Below are 18,897 nucleotides of genomic sequence, written 5' to 3'. Positions count from 1 at the left end.
TAATTTCAATTTTGTTTTTTAAAAAAAACTCAGAGAACTCACATAGCTTGCAAATGTTCCGACAAGAAACAAGAATATTTTCAAACATTCGGATAACTATTGAAATGGATCATTTCAACAGTTTCTATATTTAATTTTTAATGTGTCGAGAAATTACATTATATCGGGATCTTACAATTACAACACATTAAACAAAATAATTCATAATTACAATTACAACACATTAAACAAAATAATTCATAATTTTATAATTACATGTAATATATCAATATAATTAATTAATCCAAGAGGTACATCTTGTACGAGCTTATGAATTCAAAGATGCAAATATTATTCTTTATCAAAGTTAAGGGCATGATAGTAATCATCTAGGAATGACACCAATTTTTCTTTTAACTTTACTCTTATATGATACTATATTATATTTTTTTTTAAAAAAAAAAATTCAACACACGTTTTTTTTTTATTTTAACAATTCAAATATCAATTTAATACTTCTATAATTTGTCAAATTTCATTTTAATCCCTAGATAATGATAAAAAAGATTGTACACACACATCGTGCATGCAGAATAACTAATATCTAATGATACTCGCATCTCTCTGAGTAAAAACACACACACAAACACATGATACATATTATCGCGTGACATAACAACTATACAATAAGAATTACTAAACATCCAAAATAGATCAAAATTTTATTGTTTAAATGATCCACATAATATAATAATTTGAAAAACCACAAAAAATTACAAATTTAGACTTCATGGTATCATAAATTTATATATATATATATATATATATATATATATATATATTATATAGTTTTGATATATTGATTATCTACTATGTCTACATCCATGTCTATCAATGAGTAGAGCACAATGAGTGGACTGCATACGCGTGTGTGTATTAAGTGTGATACCTTTAAAGTAACTAATTTATAGGACATCAAAATATTTAATTTCATAATTACTCTTCTTATCCTACTAAATTTTCTGAAGTCACTCCATATTTTACATATAAAAAATAAAACAAAATTTCTCTTTTAAATCGAAGAACTATTTTAAATTGAAAATAATCTCATCTTAATTATTTAATATTATTTGATCAAATTAAGCTACATCTTTTATATATATATAAAAGTATATATTTATATATATATGTATATATATATGGCACCGCCATACTTTTGTGACGCATCGAAGCTGCTTATTGTAGCGATTTTCTAAGCGGTAATAAAAGTATTTTTTTTTTTAGGAAAAGGAAAATAATTTTTATTATTCGAAGATAAAATAATAATAAATTGAGGTTCATAAAAAAAATAATTAATAATAATAATAAAAGCCATCCATAAAAGGCGTGTCAATCCTGTGGTTTTCAATCATCGTTTACATTTCCTCGCTCTCTAATCTCTTTTCTCTCTTTAATTGTCTCGCTGCCTTTTGTCTGAACCAAAAATCTCTGTGAGTTTTCGCATTTCGATTGATGTTTTCTTGTTCGATTTCCGGCATAGACACTGTACCTCATTGTCCATTTCGTCACTGTGTGCGCTTTCCATTTTTCGATGCAATGTGCGTGCTTTGACGCGGTTCTGGCATGTGCCGTACATTTTTCGTTTCAGAGATTTTGATGGTTTTCGCCCGCGTTTTTTTTTGTGGATTTTTGGCGAAATGGGAGGTGCTTCTGTTCTGATCTGGAAAATTAAAGTAGAGATTTTGTTTGTTCGTTTGTTTTTGTTTTTGGGATGGAAATGGACTTACATGTTAGGGTTTGTGCGCCTTTGTTTTTTGGTTTGTATGTGTGTGAGAGGAAATGTCTCTGAATGTTTTTATGCTCATTTGATTGCAGATGGAATTTATTTTTGTTGGTGTTTTCTATTTTCATTGCAGGAACTTTTTTTGGGAGGTGAAAGGCAATAATGAACATGGAAGAGGAGAAGAGGTGTCCCCTGTGCGCGGAGGAAATGGATTGGACAGATCAACAATTCAAGCCTTGCCAATGTGGTTACCAGGTGCGATATTTACTCTTTTCTCGACACACAGCATCTACTTCCTATATGTTGTTTTGGTAAAATCTAGGCGTTTAAGTGCATTAAATGCTGTTTAAACTTTAGTAATTTGTTGGATATTGAACGATTGTTTGTAAATTACTTGTTTCATCCATGGTATGTGTAATTGATTCTTTCTTTTTTCTTTTCAAGCCTGTCTTTTCCATTGTCTTATCACCATCAATGCCTAAATGCCAGAGTGTGATAGAAGTTCATGAATCGTGAGTGTAACTAGACATTGGACAACATAACAAAGATGAACGGAAACATCAATACAAACGTGAAGAATATCTACTTATGTTGTAATAATGATTTAATGCCGACATGGTATGGAGGACCATGACACATCTTGATTTATTTAAGTGTTTTTCTGGCTAGCGGTCACGAAATAAGGGCTATGTCGATTGTGAGAACCTTTGGCTCTCTAGTCATGCTGGTTCAATTATTTTCATATAGCGTATGGTTCATAAATAACAAATCAAAGTCATCCATTAAGCATAGGGTTACGAGGGTAACCATGAATAGATTTTTTGTTTGTGACTAAATCCAACTGTCACTAGCACGAAAACCGTTGTGTTGGGGTAGTTTGGACCACTCTAGTTCATTTTTGGGCTACTCGTGAACTGGGATTAGAATGTCTACTGGCTGCATGCCTTAAATTCATATCCCATCTCACTTAAGACTAATCATATCAATGCATTGCATTACATATTATGGGTTTTAATTATTGAACCTGTGCAAGTTTAGTTATTTGATGCTCTGTGACTTTCCTGAACCAACTTGTAAATTTCTCACTCTAGTCAAGTAAAGTTGGCTTGAAGTAATTGTGTATTTATCGAGGTTTTGACTTTTGAGGAATAAAAGTTGGCCCTACTTTTCTTTCCACATTGCTGTCTCAATCTTGACATCTTTTTACTTGTTTCCCAAGACTTTGATTTGTATATCGTAATTGGATTTTATATAATCTTCACTACCGTGTCTATTCAGGTCTGTGTTTGGTGTTGGCATCATATAATAGACATGGCAGAGAAAGAGGAAACAGAGGGAAGATGTCCTGCTTGTCGAACAATCTATGATAAAGATAAAATTGTTGCAATGCAGACAGATTGTGGAAGGTTGCTGTTGTTATTTTTTGATTCAATATCGTTCTGTCATTTGAAGCTGTGATACGGACATTTGAAGGTTTTATTTATCTATCATTTAGGACGGTGAATAAAAATTCTAATCGCAAAAACAAGCCACCAAAGGTCAAGCCAAAGACTACTGAAGTAAAGAAGGATCTTACTAATGTCAGAGTCATTCAACGCAAAATGGTGTATGTGATTGGGCTACCTCTTAGTCTTGCCGATGAAGATGTAAGGATCCCTTTTGCTAGTTTTTTTTTTCCATACATCAGCAGGTTTGTCTACTTTTTTTGTTTAGAATATTATTAAGTATGCTGTTACCTTGTATCAGATCAAGTGATGCTTCAAATGCTGTTTTATGTTTTTCAGTTCTAAAGAGTAATGTTTTTGTGAACAGTTATTGCAGCGGAAAGAATATTTTGGTCAATATGGGAAAGTTGACAAGGTCTCTCTCTCAAGAACAGCTGGTGGTGCAATTCAGCAATTTGTCAATGAGACTTGCAGTGTGTGAGTCCAAAACTGCTAGTTGAATAGATTCTGTTTTGTTTGTGTATGCGAGTCCAAAGCTGCTAGTTGAATAGATTTCTTTTTCTTCTGTGTGTGAATTGAATTGTATGACTATGTTCTTTATGGATGTTCATTTAGCTGTTAGTTGCTGTATATTTGCTCTTGCAGCATTGAAATTCTTCAATTAGCTTAGAACTTTCTACATCATGATACATTCTTCGTGAATATATGGTTAGAGTCAGACACCTGAATTTTCTGAAGATTGGAAATCATATGCTTTATTCACTAAATGTATTTGAATCTTTGTGTTTTTATGAATATGTTCTATCTAATATGGAGCTAAATTGTGTCTGAATTAGTTGACATTATAAGTAGTAAGAAGAGTAAAATGTTGCATCTTATGATACAAGGGAGTTAGGACAATAAATAATAGCTTGTACTGGCGAAGTGATTCAATTAGTAATGAGAGGATTAAGTCTGATGAGAGGGACAAAATGACCACCCCGTTATTTTTCCCTCTAAGACTGGATAACGAGTCTCAATCAAATTTGTGGGATCCCTATTCACGTACCACATATATGATTGATGTCAATTGCTCGCTTCCTTTATCTATCTTCATGGTTTTCTCTGTGAGTTTTCTGATTAGGACGTAATGTCTTGGGAATTGTTTCATGCCAGTGGATGATGTTTCACAAGCATTCTCCTTTAAAGTTTATACTTGACCTCTTATTATTCCCTTTTATCTTTTTGGTTCCAGATACATAACTTACTCCAGAGAGGAGGAGGCAATTCGATGTATTCAATCAGTGCATGGTTTTGTGCTAGAAGGTAGATTTTTAAGGTAAACACTAGTTCTCTTTCTTACTTTTGATTTAGTAAGTTACGCTGCTTTGAAGTTTTCACACTAACAATTTGACTATCACTTCTGCAGAGCATCGTTTGGTACTGCAAAATATTGCCATGCTTGGCTGAAAAACATGGTATAGATATTTCATGCTTTGTTGGGCTTTCTTTTTTGCATTCGTTTCTGGGATGCGGCTAGCAACTTCTTTTGCTGTGGGACAAGTTTCTCATAGTTGTTTTATTTTCCCAGCCTTGCAGCAATCCCGCTTGTTTATATTTGCATAGTATTGGAGCTGATGAAGATAGTTTTGGAAAAGATGAGGTTGCTGCAGTTCATACGAGGTATAATGCAGACAACATTTTCTTATTACTGGTATCTCTCACTTTTTAACTTGTCATATCATCTGATTTTCTACAACCAATGCCAAAGTGGACCACTGAGAAACAACTAGTACTTGGTTATTAATGGCTGCAAGTGGATTTTTCACTATGACATGATGTGCTTTGGTTATTAAGGGGTGTGAGTAGATTTTTCATTCACAGCTTTATCGTATGCTCCCACCTAGGGAAGGAAAATAATATTTTTACTTGAATGATCAGCAACTTCTCTGTGGTCTACTCTCGACTCTCGTTATCTTAAAAGTGTTACATAGTGTGGAATCTACGCTCGTTAGAGGAAACAATGGTGGTGCTAGGCGTTCTTTTATTAAAAAGAGAGAAAATATATAAAACAATGGCAAACACAAAATAACTATTCCGAGTCCAAAGAAAATGACAACAGCTATCTAAAATTTCAATGTGGGGTTGATTTATCTCTGAGCTCAACTCCGAGTAATCTTATGCCGCTCCTTCAATTGTAATTCCGAGTCCATACGACATGCTTTCTCTGATTTAATCAATGAAGTTAATTTCTAGCAAGATTGCCGTTTGTGTTTTGTTGAAATGAATTATTTATTTGTTGCAAGTTGTGATTTTTTATTATAATTCTTACGCTGATATATGTTTTACTTATTTGTGCTCTTTAATTCTCTATGAACAGATTGCTAATTTTTTTTCTTCTTTTTTAATTTAAAGGAGTAGGGTGCAACAAATTGTTGGTGCTATTGATAGTGTGTTAACACGGTCGGGGGATGTGTTGCCACCACCAGTGGATGATATCTACAGTAGTAGCAGTGCTTTTACTGACAAATTTGCATCCCAAAATACCGTGGTAAGTGCCAATTTTGCAACGGCTTGCATTATTTTAAGATATGCTCAAGATCTGTTCAGTGCATATCTTGATATAGTGTGCATGTAGTGCTAATTTTGCTAATGGCTCTACCTTAGAAGACATTACCGCAAAACGTATCTAGTGCCAACATGTTTATCTTTCATATTCTTGTATTTCACTGAGAACCTATTTGAATAAATGTCTCTGGTGTCATTGTCCAGGGTGCAATTCCTGGCTCGGTAAATGGCAAAGGAGAAATTATTTTCTCACTTCCTTCCACAGAAAAGCAGGGAGGCATTGCAGCGCCCCTCAAAATGACAACTTTTGTCGATATAGTTGGCCGTTCTAATTGTCCCGATCTCGAAAAAGATGGAAATGTACATGAAGACAGGGTTTTAAAATTATGCTCCGAATTATCTTCAGTTACAACGAGCGGAGATATACATGGGGGACAGTCATATTCTTTTCCTAACCTCTTTAGAGTTTCATCATCTAATCACATTGAAAATGGAATATCTAAAAATATCCCAGATAGACAAGCCAGGGAAGATTCATTATTATTCGAAGATCAAGGATCTAAAGATCTCTATGGTCCAAGTCAAAAGTCTTGTTTTTTTCATCCATCTTATGCTGCAAACGTGTCGGAGGATTCCTGTGGTCCTGCATTGTTGCAGAATAAGACTAACAGTTTGGTAGACTTTAGCGTGGATCAGAATAATGAGCACAATCGTGAAGATGAGGCTTCTTTACCTGTCAGATGTGTAAATTCAGTATTAAGTGATGCATGGCAGGAGATGAAGTTCCAAAATTCTTCCAAATCAGATAGAATATATAGAAGCTCCAGTTCATTTTCCAATGACGAGATAGTAGAGCACCTGCGAAGACTCGATGATGGTAACTTGCCCAATGATGACGAAAATTCTGGTTTAGAAGCTGTGGAGAGCAGTATAATTTCAAATATCATGTCCATGGATTTTGATCCGTGGGAAAGATCTTCGACAAAGACTAATGATGCATCAGAATTTCTTGATGAAACTCGTGGCTTGAATGGTTCTTCGTGGAACACCCTTAATAGTGATCAATCAGCTTATTCACATTTTAGAAAGGATGGCTTTGGGAGTCAAGTGGTTGGGTCTGTCCTTCGGGATTTTGGGGATAACAAGGAGCAGTATTTGCGCAAGCCTCAGTATCCAGGTAACTGTTGTGGATTCATGTTCCTTTTCTTTTTATCAAACTGATTAAATGTATTATTCCTATATATTTGTTACCAAATAGGCTGGTCCGCATCCACTTGCTAATAATTTGGCACATCCAGTTTTTGCTAATTTTAAAATATTTTCCTTAAGCAGAATATTGATTGATGAGATTGTCCTATTCATCCTATTCGTGCTCCTTAGAAAGATACTTTTTGTTGATATTTGCATTTGGTGAGGTTTAGGATTCCAGATCAGTTTGCTTGTGTTGGCTAATTTTTTTGCCTGGGATGACAATCTTGTCTCTGTTAATTGTTTATTTAATTGCCTGATTTTGTGATTTTGAATCCTCACCAGCTCTTCTTACAGGAACTAGAGCTCAAAGTTTGGCACCACCAGGGTTTGCAGCGACCTCTAGAGATCCACCTCCTGGGTTTTCTGCTTGCGAGAGGACAGGCGGCATGTCCCGTATCCCATCTGGTTTGTACCTTTAGCGCATCTCATATTGTTCTAAAATATATTTTTTGCAACGGCTGCACACGTATTCATTTCTTTCCTTCTTTTCTTCAACTTTTTTAAGCTTGGGATCTCAAAAACTCACTGCCCAATGACGACAACCTATTATTGTCTGCACAAACACATAAAGCAGCCGTTGCAAGAAATGTTTTCTTTATTATTGGTCATAACCGATCAATATAATTATTCTCTCGTATTTGCAGGAAGCCCTTTGGTGAATACTAATTCTTTGTCCAGCACTTTGCTTCAACTCCCTTCTACCGAATTCAGTAGCAGCCCCGATAATGTCAATTTCATCAATCCTGCCATGTTAAGCTGTGGTGTAGTTAAACCAATGAACGTCCAGAAAATCCCGGGCTTTGAAATGATGCCAATTAGTACACCAAATCGCAGTGCATATGAAGATGATAAAAAACTTTGGCATATGATGCAACAGCAATCATTATCTGCACATACAGACTCGAAACTCAATCAATTATTTGCCCTGCAAAATCCATCTCTGCTACATGAATTTGGTAATACCAATCATATGGGGAATGAACTTTCTCTAGACCATATTTATGGCTTGTCTTCAAGGTTAGTCAATCAACATCAGAATTATGACACTTCCTTCACGCAATTGTCACAGCAGAAATATGCAAACGGGCACATTTCAAATACAAATGGATACCACATGCGTAGTTTTGACGATTTTCAACGTAAAGGTGGCATGCCGATGACAGAACTTGGGAGAAACGAGAGATTAGGCGTAAACAAGTACTTTCCTGGGTATGGGGATCTAATGTTTAGTTCAAGTGATGTATAAGCTCAAGTTTTGTAATCGTATTCTCATGACTCAGTTGAAATGAACTCCTATCAATGTCAAACTCATTGTCTCTGTGGTTCAATGAAACGATCTGATATCAATCTTGCTGCACATGGGTTTGTGCATTCACAACTTTTTGAGTAAATCAGCAATGCATTAGAGTAGGACTATGCCAAAACTTTTTAAGCAGCCTATTAGTTAAGCATGTTTTCCGTCAAAAGATTGGGCACCACCTATTCTCAGGGTCATGCCATAAATCTGACTTGGCTTAGTTCGAGTGTTGAGATTTGGAAAGGAAAGGAATGTTTGGGATAGTTTAGCTTAGTCTGAGAGTTGAGATTTGGAAAGTAAATAATGGAAAGGAATGTTTGTGAGATTTTATTGGAAGTTAAGAAAGGAAAAGGTGTTACAGATTTAGAGCAAAAATTAAAATGGGTTGAAATGAACTTCTGTTCCAACTTTTAATCCAAGCCTAGAGTATTTTACTTCCAAATGTGGGGAGAAATGATCGTGTTAAGTTCGTCCAGCTTAGATGATAGCAAGGGAGAAACAAATCCAATTTGAACTACAGTGGAAAAATTAAATTGCTGACGAAATCCCGAAGAGCAGAAATGGCTCCACTAGAAGACTCCTTGGACTACCTCTCGAGAACTCTTCCGTATCAATTTATGTTCCGGCCATGAAAAAATAGAAACAATATGTTAAGTTGTCTCACATCGGTGGTATTTAATACCTGAGAGTTGTATATATGGTCTTGAACAATCTTTCCTTTTTGAACTAGCTTTTGGGTTGAGTTAGGTCTAAGTTCCAATCTTAACATAGTATCAGAGCTCATGTTCCACCGTTATGTGTTGGACTGCCTATAATTAGGCCACCCGTTCTGCCCATAATTTGGTCATTTGTAAACTCCATACTCCAGATGTTTATTCCTGGACGTGAGAAGGGTGTGTTTGCTAATAGTTGAGACACCCGTTCTGTCCATAATTGAGTCATTTGTAAATTCCACGCTCCAGATGTTCATTTCTAGGCGTGAGAGGGGTGTGTTTGCCCATAGTTGGGACGTCCGTTCTGCCCATAATTGGGTCATTTGTAAACTTCACGCTCCAGATGTTCATTCCTAGGCGTGAGGGAGTGTGTTAGTTGTCTCACATCGGTGGTATTTAATACTTGGGAGTTGTATATATGGTCTTGAACAATCTTTCCCCTTGAGCTAGCTTTTGAGGTTGAGTTAGGTCCAAGTTCCAATCTTAACACAATCAACCATATTATGGGCAATGAGTTCAAGAAGTTTTTAAATATCCCATCCCTAATCCTTCTTCACCCAGCATCACGAGGATGCAAAACTAGAGACAAACCAGGGGAAAAAAAATGTTACCACATCCACAAATCATCCGAGAAGTTGATATCATACTCTACAATGCTCATATCTGCAATATACAACATCACTAAACAGGTCCGATCCTATCGACCACCATTGCATATTGGTAACGACGTGATCTGAATGTGTTTTCATTTCATTGTATTTATGAAATTGAAATAAAGGATTTGGAACATCTTATATTGATGAGTAAATTTTTTCTTTAATTTCGAATATCGAAATAATTTATATTGAACCAGTATTTTTTTCTTCCATTTTGAATATCCACTCTTCTTTTTCTTCAACATCCAATCCCCTGCCCACATTACTTGATTCGAGTGTTTGAATGCACTATTTCTTTTTTATTTTGCATGAAAAATAAATTTATTTAAAATATTTTTAAAATAAATTCTGAAAACTTTTTATTTAAAAAAAAAAATCAAATTTATTCATACATTTTCTTTTACAAGAGTACTTCGTCAAAAAAAGTACCGGCCGGACATGTCATACCGGCTAAAGGCTAAGTATCTTTCACTATTTCATTAAGACTGGAGATTCTATAAACACAGTCTTGGTATATTTGGTTTGACAACAATTTAAATACCAAAAATAGCATCGAATTATTCTTTTTAATAATTGTTCGCTTCAAAAAAATTCGAAATCAACTCTGAACATGGAATCCATTCATTTAATTATTTGCAACAAGCATGGCTATGTAAGAATTCAAAATACTTGTATGTTTTCCACTATTTTTGCATATGAGAATGTGTCTTGATCAATTTTTATGGATGATTTGAGGATTTTAATATTGTTTCATTTACAGTGTGGTGTTACATTCTTAAATAAGTCTCCAAGTATACAACACAAAATCCTCCATACATCCAAATTTCAATTGATCGATTGGGAAGGGAATATTTGTGTATTTGTGTAAGATTTTTTTTCTTTGTAAATTATTTTGTTAAATGTATTTTTCATTTATTTTATGATTTTATATAGATTCACGATCTGTTTTAAATTTATGTAAGTATCTGCTACAATGGCTCTCATCAACAACATATCATTAAAATATATATGATATATATACTATATACTATATTATTCAGTGTGTGACACTAATAATAACTATTTTAGAGAACACCAAAATATTTAATTACATAATTACTTTTCTTACCCTACCAAAAATCTCATCAAGTCACCTCGTATTTTACATAGAAAAAATCAAAACAAAACTTCCCTTGTAAATCAAACAACTCTTCCAACTTGAAAATAATTTCGTGTTAATTATTTAGAATTATTTGATCATTCGTGTTAATTATTTAGAATTATTTGATCAATAATAATAATATTATTGTGCATATTTTACTTGGTGTATATATATTACTATTATTAAGAATCTCTATAATAGAGACAAAAATGATGTCTTTGTCTATTTTTTGTTCTTCTAATTTTGCTTTTATGTTATACTAATATTACATTTTTTTTATTTTTTATTTCAACGAACATTTTTGTTTTTATTTCTTTTAATTACGACAATTTAAATTACATTTTAATCTCTTGATAATTTATCAAATTTCATCTTAATATTTCGATAATTATATTATAAGGTTGTTGCTTGGATTGAGGCGGTCTGATTTTAAACCAATCGTCTAAATTGCGTGAAAAATGGCCACTCTCAACTTAAGCCATCAACGCTATATCCCTTATTACACTCATGGCAGTAATACCAAATGCCAGAAATGGAGTAATCTTGGTCTCCAGTTGTGCTTCAAGAACCCAATAATTTTCCACGCTTCCTTTGGGAAAAGCGATATTGCAGTGGCACTATCAGCAACGGGTTCTGGGTAAATTACCTTTTTGATAAACTCGAAAAATCGATGGCGAGCCGTGCTATTTTTTTTCGTGATGATGATTAGTTTCCAATAAATGAATTTCATTATCTTTGATTTTAAAGTTCCCTACTTTTGGTGGCAGAATTGTGAAGGAGGTCCTTCCACCTGCTTTTAATTCCTCTTCGGATCCGCCAACAATTTTTGATGGAATCCCCAAGTTAGTAAGCATCTATGTTAATGGCAACTTGCAATTGTTGGAATTTTCTTATTGTCGAATGGGGTTTTTTTTAGTATGGCTTAAAATGTTGGGAATGGAGATGAATAAAATCTAAAAGATTTGTGTACCGTCAGCCTGTCATCAAAATCATGGGTTCGACTCAGAAGTCGATTTTGTTTGAAATTTATTTGGCATTAGTAATGCATGCGTACCCTTGATGATTTGTTGATGGTGAATTGTGATGATCTTCTTCATTTTAGGCTGTATATATCTTACTCGTGCCCGTATGCTCAACGCGTGTGGATTACTCGGAATTATAAGGTTGTTTTACCATCCTGACAACTCATTTTAGTTTGGAATATGATTCACTTGATCAGTTATACACGATCGATTATATTTGATTACCTTTGCTGATGTGGTGTTTACTTTTGTTTATGAATTCGAATCAAGTTCTGGGTGAACCATCTGTGACGATTTTGCTAGTGTTATCTTTTGTGAACAGGGATTGCAAGATAAGATAAAATTGGTCCCAATTGATCTTCACAACAGGCCATCTTGGTACAAGGAGAAAGTGTACCATGAAAATAAGGTGCAAAATATTTGAATGAATCAGTAGTTTTATAGCAATATCATCAACTTAAAAACAATCCAAATTCAATTATTAATGTCTCATAACTTAGTGATTTTGCTTACATAATTCAATACATCACATTGTTTTCTCTAATTTCCCTTTGCTGTTCTTCTAATGTTATGCACAAGTTTTTTAGGTGCCGGCCCTAGAACACAATAACCAAGTTAAGGGAGAGAGCCTCGACTTGATTCGATATATTGATAGTAACTTTGAAGGGCCTTCACTTTTTCCCAGTGTATGTGAAAAATCATTATACCATTTAGTGCAAATCCAGCATTTCCTAATTTCTTTTTCCGGAACTAATTAAACAATGTAGGATCCTGTAAAGAGAGAGTTTGCTGAAGAATTGCTTTTGTTCACCAACTCTTTCTACAAAGCTGTTACAACTTCTTTAAAAGAAGACAAAATGAACGAAGCTGGTAAATTTGATTTTTTTGCCATGAGAGATTTTGTGAATACAAACTAAAATTATGTGTATGATTGCTGATCAAGAAATGCGTCGTCGCTTCCTTTTCCATCGAACTCACATTGCCTCCCAATGCTATGTTCTATCTTCGCCCTGGTGATATCTCAACAAATGCAGCAGCCTCGCTTCCTTTTGATGACATTGAGACTGCTCTTTCCAAATTCGATGATGGACCTTTTTTCCTAGGCCAGTTCAGTTTGGTAAGTGGAGCAAGATTGTGCAATCGTTCTTACTTTTTTTTTGGTTTCATGTCTAGCTCTGTAATACCGTGAGTTCATGCATATGAAAGTTCAAATATTTTCTACAGAGATAATATTTGTCCAAGTGCAATTAATTGTATGCGAACCCCTTATGTTCTGTTAAAGAGGCTGCCTCTCGTTTTATAGCGCCAAAATAGTTTCAAATATTTTAGACAGAGACCCCGGTGGATTTTCATCCTACAGCGTTCAAGTAAAATGATTCCATTAAATCTATGGACGGTGAAGAAAATATGAATAACTCTCTGTTATATCTAGAATGAACTTTTTGACTCTACTGACTTTAATTTTGGAAAAATTATATGCATAATTGACAAAAAAAAGTCTATACGAGTTTTTCGGCTAATGATGCAAAAACATGGAGGAGTTTTAGCTCATTCGGAAGGCTTTTTAATTTCTTTAGCATAACAGAAGAGGTTTATAGGAAATGTACCCAGAGTCCATATATCCACGAATAACCTATCTATCTTTTTTGTTGGTTTTTTGATGTTTACACTTTCTAACATCAAATCTCTGATCATTTTTACTTTGACGATTCACTTCAGGTGGATATAGCTTACGCTCCTTTCATCGAAAGATTTCAGCCCTTTTTCTTAGAAGTAAAAAAATTTGACATTACTGACAGCAGGCCAAAACTTTGTGTATGGATTGAGGTACAACAAAAACTATGGACAACCCCATCTACACTTAGAAATCCTTTTATTTCTCGTCAAAGTTATGTCACGATTATGAGATATATTTCATGTATAATATCGTGTCGCATACCGCATCACTTACGCGCAGGAGATGAACAAGATTGAGGCATACAGACAAACTCAACGCGACGCCAAGGAGCACGTTGAAAGCTACAAAAAACGTTTCTCGACATAATTTTTCCGTAAAATTTCATTGCTGTTCCAACTAGGGGCCGAATAGATTGCTCCTTGTATCGGCACCCGGCTCCTTAATTTTCCTTTTATGTTGTTTGTGAAGTCAACACCGTCAGCAACATGACTCGAAATTGAAGCCTTGGATGTGTTTATAAAAGACTTTCTTGTACTTTTAATAACTCAAAAAATGAGAAATAATTTTTTTTGGATATGAATTATGAAAATGTGTAAATGTAAAAGAACTGATATAGCGTAATATTTTATTTATGTATAAAAGCGTGTAACCGTATAATACGTGGATTATTGTATATAAAGTAGAAATAGCAATGAAATGTAAATTCACAAGACTTCAACTCACGTTTGCAAGCCAATGAGAGAAAATAAAAGAAGCAGGTTAATTTTCTTTTCTCCTCCCAACTTAAATTTCATTGTTATAATTATAATATCAGATTTAAATATATTACTGGTAAACTTGTATCATTATATAACTTGTGTTGTGTAGCAGAAGATTCATGAAAGGCTGTTCTATATAGAGGAAATAATTGCAGGAGTATATCCAATAATAGAGATACAAAGTATATATACTAGCTATATGTCAATCTATACATCACATTAATGTTCAATCCTCTTATTGAATCAGTTGTAGGAAGAACAGAATAGAAACCTCTTAAGAGTGAGGCTGCTGCATTTGCTGCAGTGTTGTTTCTGAGATTCTTGCCACAGTTATGTCATTGAAGGCTTTGGAAAGCAGACATGGGAAATTTGCCTCGGGATGTTGAAGACAGAAGGGGATTCGGGTAAGGGATGGTGGTACTGGAAGAGAATCCTGATGATGCTGCAGAAGATAAAAGCGTGACGGGATTGACCACACCGTGGCTTTGTATTTTCCAGGGCCAGTTATGGAATCCAGGGAAAGGGTTTGCTTCCTTGTTTGTTACCAGTCCTCTTTCCTATCAATGAGATAATATGTCATTGTCAGGCAATAAGAAACTACAATCACTGAGAGACGTTGATATCTGAAACGATTGTCTCTTTCATATGCTATTCTTTCAAGGAGATGCAATATGGAGTTGATAACAAAGGCAAAAGGAATAACGACCTCGCTGCTTGTTGCAAACCCGCCAGTCAACATGTGAGGATACTTGGTGGCCATTTCTAGCCCATGGGGAACGGCAGGGGAGTTTTCTACCTGTGATTGTGCAGAAAAAATCAGCAATCTTGATATGAAATATAAGTTCTTCTCATCAGCATGTTAACCATTGACACATTAAACTTCAAAGTAAATTTTTTTAAGCATACCCATGAAGAAACAAGCACCTTTATGATTTTCACATCAGGCATTTCACAGCAAGCGTATGGCAACTGCAAATTTCCGGTAGCTTCATGATCATTTGGACTAATTGAAGCTAAAGATATCCCAAGATTAAGATCAAGACTGCTGCAACTACCTGCATCCACGATTCCACACCCGTACAGAATCAAATGTATGAGATACTTCTGTTGTACAAGAAACAGCCAACCAGGAGAAAAGGATAGAAGTAGGACACAGGAATTGGACTTGTACCTCCATCTCTGGAACTCATTTTTATCTCTCTCTCATGTATGCTTGGCTCAAAGTTGGTGACTGCCTCACTCCCATTACATTTGATGGCTGCTTTATCATAAGCCCTGAATGAAGGTTTGTTGGATGAGCCCCAAACTATGAAAAATGGGTCTAAATGCGAGGCTACGTGCAAGCAGAATGAATTCATGATCCTAAATAAGTGAAATCAAATGGTCAAAACAAGGAATGAAATTTTAATCGCAACCACCTTGGAGCTTCTACTTCGCTATCAAATAACCAAGATACGTATACCTGCAATAAACCATCATAATCCTATATATGAAGGGAATGCTGTTGCCATTTCTTCATATAGCAACTATCCCTAACTTCATAGATCAATCAGAAAATAATGACCCAAAAAAAATGGTAACCTTACTTTTTTCCTAGGAATTGACCCATTCTTGCTTCCCAGCGACCACATGCATGTAGAGTTACTCCTCTGTACTTTGAATTTCCTCGAGAGAACCCAGCGCTTTGCCGACGAAGAATGTGAACAAATTCTTCTTTGGACAAGTTCTTCATCTGCATATGACCTTATTAAAGTTTCCAGAAACCAAAAAAGAAAATTACTATTAGGAAAAAAAACCTGTACTTCCGAACCTGTTTCAAGTCTTCTTCATAGTCACTGATGTTGAAATTTATGTCAGCGTCAACTCCACGAAACTTGATCGCCGCTCGATCGTATGCTCTGAAAGGATTGACATATTTCATCGAACAGAGATCCAAGAAACTAAAGTTCCATCAAGAATAGCTCAAAATTACAAGATGGTCCACTGTACTTGCAAGTCAAAAGTCTTACCTAGCAGCGATATGAGCTGTGTCAAATCCACCTGAGATTTGGAATATCGGATCAATTCTGAGTAGATTCTCGGTAAAACAAGAATTGTTTTTTAAAAAAAGAAAAGAAATATATTGTACGGTTTCTTACCCAAATAGACTTGTTTGCCGCAATCCCTGCCACAAATACAAAACTCAGTTAAAAATCAAGAAACAAGATTTAGCCTACGATATTCACCTATCACCCCCAACACTAAACTCACTCAAATTCCATCCACAAAATAAGCGCCGAGGAGCTAAACTAATAGAACAATCAATTGTTGACTTGCAAGATTGAACTGTTGATCAAATGACCAGCGTTTCGGCGCTAAAGCATAGGGGTATTATTGTATATAATTCGAGACATTAAACGGTTATCGGATAATCTCCCGCACCACATACATGCATGCATTTTTGTATGTAAAATGTATGTATAGACGGACCAGATATGAGATTCCCATCTTCCAGTCCTCCGATAGAAGGTAACCCCTCGATACTGTGAGCTACGAGAGCGTGGCCCACGCCTACTCTTCTTCACCGGTGGCTGCTGCAGGCGATTCACCGGCACCTGCGCCTTGTAAGTTCCCGATTCTGCTCCTCCTAAGACTGAAACATCCGGCAGCGATAAATTCAACCAACACTTAGACCTGGAAGCCGCGGGAGGAGAAGACAAAGAAGCCAACGACGCCATCTCACCCGGGAAAAGCTGCAACTCGTGCTTATCAACAAAATCATTACTATTCACGTCGTCTCCGACCTCTACGACGTTTCCCTTGAGTATAGAGAAATTGAGCGTGGAGAGGAACGTATTCCGGCGACTTGAGCTGTTAGAATCCTCACGATCGTCCGCCGCCGCATTGTTGGTGGTGGAGGTGGTCGTTGAAGTCACTGAATCGACGTCAGCGGCCGTAGTCTTCTGGGTGTGAAACTCATCCCCGGAGACGGAGTAATCCACCGAGAACGATCCCGCAACAACATTCAGATCCAACATTTCACCACTCCCAAGAACAAGAGAAAATCAAAGAGGGAACGGTTCACCGATGCTTGTGTACTCGCTGGCGCTGCTGCATATAAAATCGAGAATCAGAGAGAGAAGTGCGTTGATATTGTTATGGATGTATACATACAGAGAGAGAGGGAGAAGACACCACTGGTAATGCGTAGAGAGAGTGTAACAAACTATACATACAAAATATGTATGTATATAGTTGAGTGTATGTTCCCCATTCCACTTGCTTGCTTCCACTTTATTGGATAAAAGAGAAAGGAAAGGACTGAGCAAAAATGGAATGAGAACTTATGTTTTTTGACTGTTAGATTCTTTTATCAGATAAATTTGTTTGAAAAAGTTCTTTTAAGATAACCGGGACAATTTTTGTAAGATTGAGGAGTGAGTTTCATGTGAGACCATCTCATGGATCTTAATTCGTGATACGGATCAACTCTACTCATATTCACAATAAAAAAATAATACTCTTAGCATAAAAAGTAATACTTTTTCATAGATGATCCACATAAGAGGTTCGTCTCACAAATACGACCCGTGAGACCGTCTCACACAAGTTTTTGCCAAGACATATCGATCTGATATATATTTATAAGAAAAATGATATTTTGAGATAAAAATTAATATTTTCTCATAAAGAGAGTTTGATCGAGCTGAGTTGAAAATCTTAATTTTATGTCAGTAAATTCGTATTCTACTTTGTTTTTATTAAGTTTTGATTATCTATATCCATATCAAAATTGGATTTTAGTCGTATATTCTCAATTCATGAACATCTCAATTCTTTATATCGAAAGTGTTAGTGCGATACAATACACGTAAACGTCAAGTCGAAACTACGTTAGCTTGACATGGTAAAGAAAAAAATTGGAAAAAAAAATATAATATTTGAATTTGACGATAAATATGATCAAATATAATTAAAAAGAGAGACACACTAAACCAAAATTAGAATTTTCACTTTATTAAATAATTATTAATTAGTCATTTCTTGAATTCTTTAAAATAAAATTTTCAAATATAAAGTATATCAACTTAGTTATTCATTATTACACTTAAAAAAAAAAAACTAACTAGTAAACTGATTTTGCGTTCCAAGCAATACAGTAAACATTTAGAATACAGTATCGCATATTTTTATTTATGAGACGGATCAACTCTATGCATATTTAAAATAAAAAATAATAATTTTTCATTAATAAACCAAATAAAAAATTCGTCTCACAAAATTAACTCATCAGAACATCTTACAAAGATTTTGTGTTAAATTTATACATTAAATTTTATGGATTCCCTAAGAAGAGCTTCTAATTTACTACCCATTTTTAGAAAGTTTAATATTACATTATGTCAGTACAAATATCGCTATCAGTACTATGTTTAGTTGTTGCACTTGCTTAATTTCCTTGGGTTTTTCCATATGTAACTGAAATTATTTTATTTGATATTCTTTTCTTTTTTTTTAATAACGATGACGATCGTTGAAATATACATATAAAAATTCTTTGCAGCCTTAAATGTTATAAATATTAAATTATTTAATATTCATTAATTATGCTTTAATTTCTCTGTCCCTATTTTATTTTGAAATTAGG

At 34.8% G+C, this 18,897-nt stretch overlaps 3 protein-coding genes across 6 annotated transcripts; 2 read left to right on the top strand and 1 right to left on the bottom strand.

Moving 5' to 3' along the window:
- Positions 1-1,364: 1,364 nt before the first annotated feature.
- On the top strand, positions 1,365-8,352 carry LOC140804391 (uncharacterized). Of its 3 annotated transcripts, none has more exons than XM_073160393.1 (12): positions 1,365-1,469; positions 1,896-2,017; positions 3,041-3,168; positions 3,258-3,408; positions 3,575-3,684; positions 4,442-4,525; positions 4,616-4,664; positions 4,778-4,869; positions 5,602-5,737; positions 5,959-6,931; positions 7,300-7,410; positions 7,650-8,352. In XM_073160393.1, exons 2-12 carry the CDS (start codon positions 1,925-1,927, stop codon positions 8,249-8,251), a joined length of 2,529 nt encoding a protein of 842 aa, XP_073016494.1. In that variant the 5' UTR covers positions 1,365-1,469; positions 1,896-1,924; the 3' UTR covers positions 8,252-8,352. The 3 variants fall into 3 exon arrangements, with proteins under 3 accessions (XP_073016494.1, XP_073016492.1, XP_073016493.1); XM_073160391.1 differs by having other exon boundaries at positions 7,288-7,410; XM_073160392.1 differs by lacking the exon at positions 1,365-1,469 and adding an exon at positions 1,559-1,577 and having other exon boundaries at positions 7,288-7,410.
- A 2,876-nt stretch (positions 8,353-11,228) lies between these two features.
- Positions 11,229-14,123, top strand: LOC140805985 (glutathione S-transferase L3-like). Of its 2 annotated transcripts, none has more exons than XM_073162385.1 (9): positions 11,229-11,449; positions 11,580-11,654; positions 11,915-11,975; positions 12,157-12,243; positions 12,422-12,520; positions 12,602-12,704; positions 12,872-12,951; positions 13,554-13,661; positions 13,792-14,123. In XM_073162385.1, the coding sequence occupies exons 1-9, from the start codon at positions 11,271-11,273 to the stop codon at positions 13,876-13,878; spliced, it is 879 nt and encodes a 292-aa protein (XP_073018486.1). In that variant the 5' UTR covers positions 11,229-11,270; the 3' UTR covers positions 13,879-14,123. The 2 variants fall into 2 exon arrangements, with proteins under 2 accessions (XP_073018486.1, XP_073018485.1); XM_073162384.1 differs by having other exon boundaries at positions 11,230-11,449; positions 12,869-12,951; positions 13,792-14,114.
- A 307-nt stretch (positions 14,124-14,430) lies between these two features.
- Positions 14,431-17,566, bottom strand: LOC140805984 (APETALA2-like protein 3). The gene is made up of 9 exons (XM_073162383.1): positions 16,740-17,566; positions 16,409-16,434; positions 16,280-16,310; positions 16,081-16,168; positions 15,857-16,002; positions 15,442-15,545; positions 15,195-15,325; positions 14,977-15,066; positions 14,431-14,827 (listed from the first exon to the last, which is right to left on the bottom strand). Exons 1-9 carry the CDS (start codon positions 17,285-17,287, stop codon positions 14,606-14,608), a joined length of 1,386 nt encoding a protein of 461 aa, XP_073018484.1. The 5' UTR covers positions 17,288-17,566; the 3' UTR covers positions 14,431-14,605.
- Positions 17,567-18,897: the final 1,331 nt, after the last annotated feature.

This window comes from Primulina eburnea, chromosome 11 (genome assembly GCF_022965805.1).
Source record: "Primulina eburnea isolate SZY01 chromosome 11, ASM2296580v1, whole genome shotgun sequence".
Classification (NCBI taxonomy): Eukaryota; Viridiplantae; Streptophyta; class Magnoliopsida; order Lamiales; family Gesneriaceae; genus Primulina; species Primulina eburnea.
Note: the sequence above shows the minus strand (reverse complement) of the source record. Positions and strands in the feature narration are given on the sequence as shown.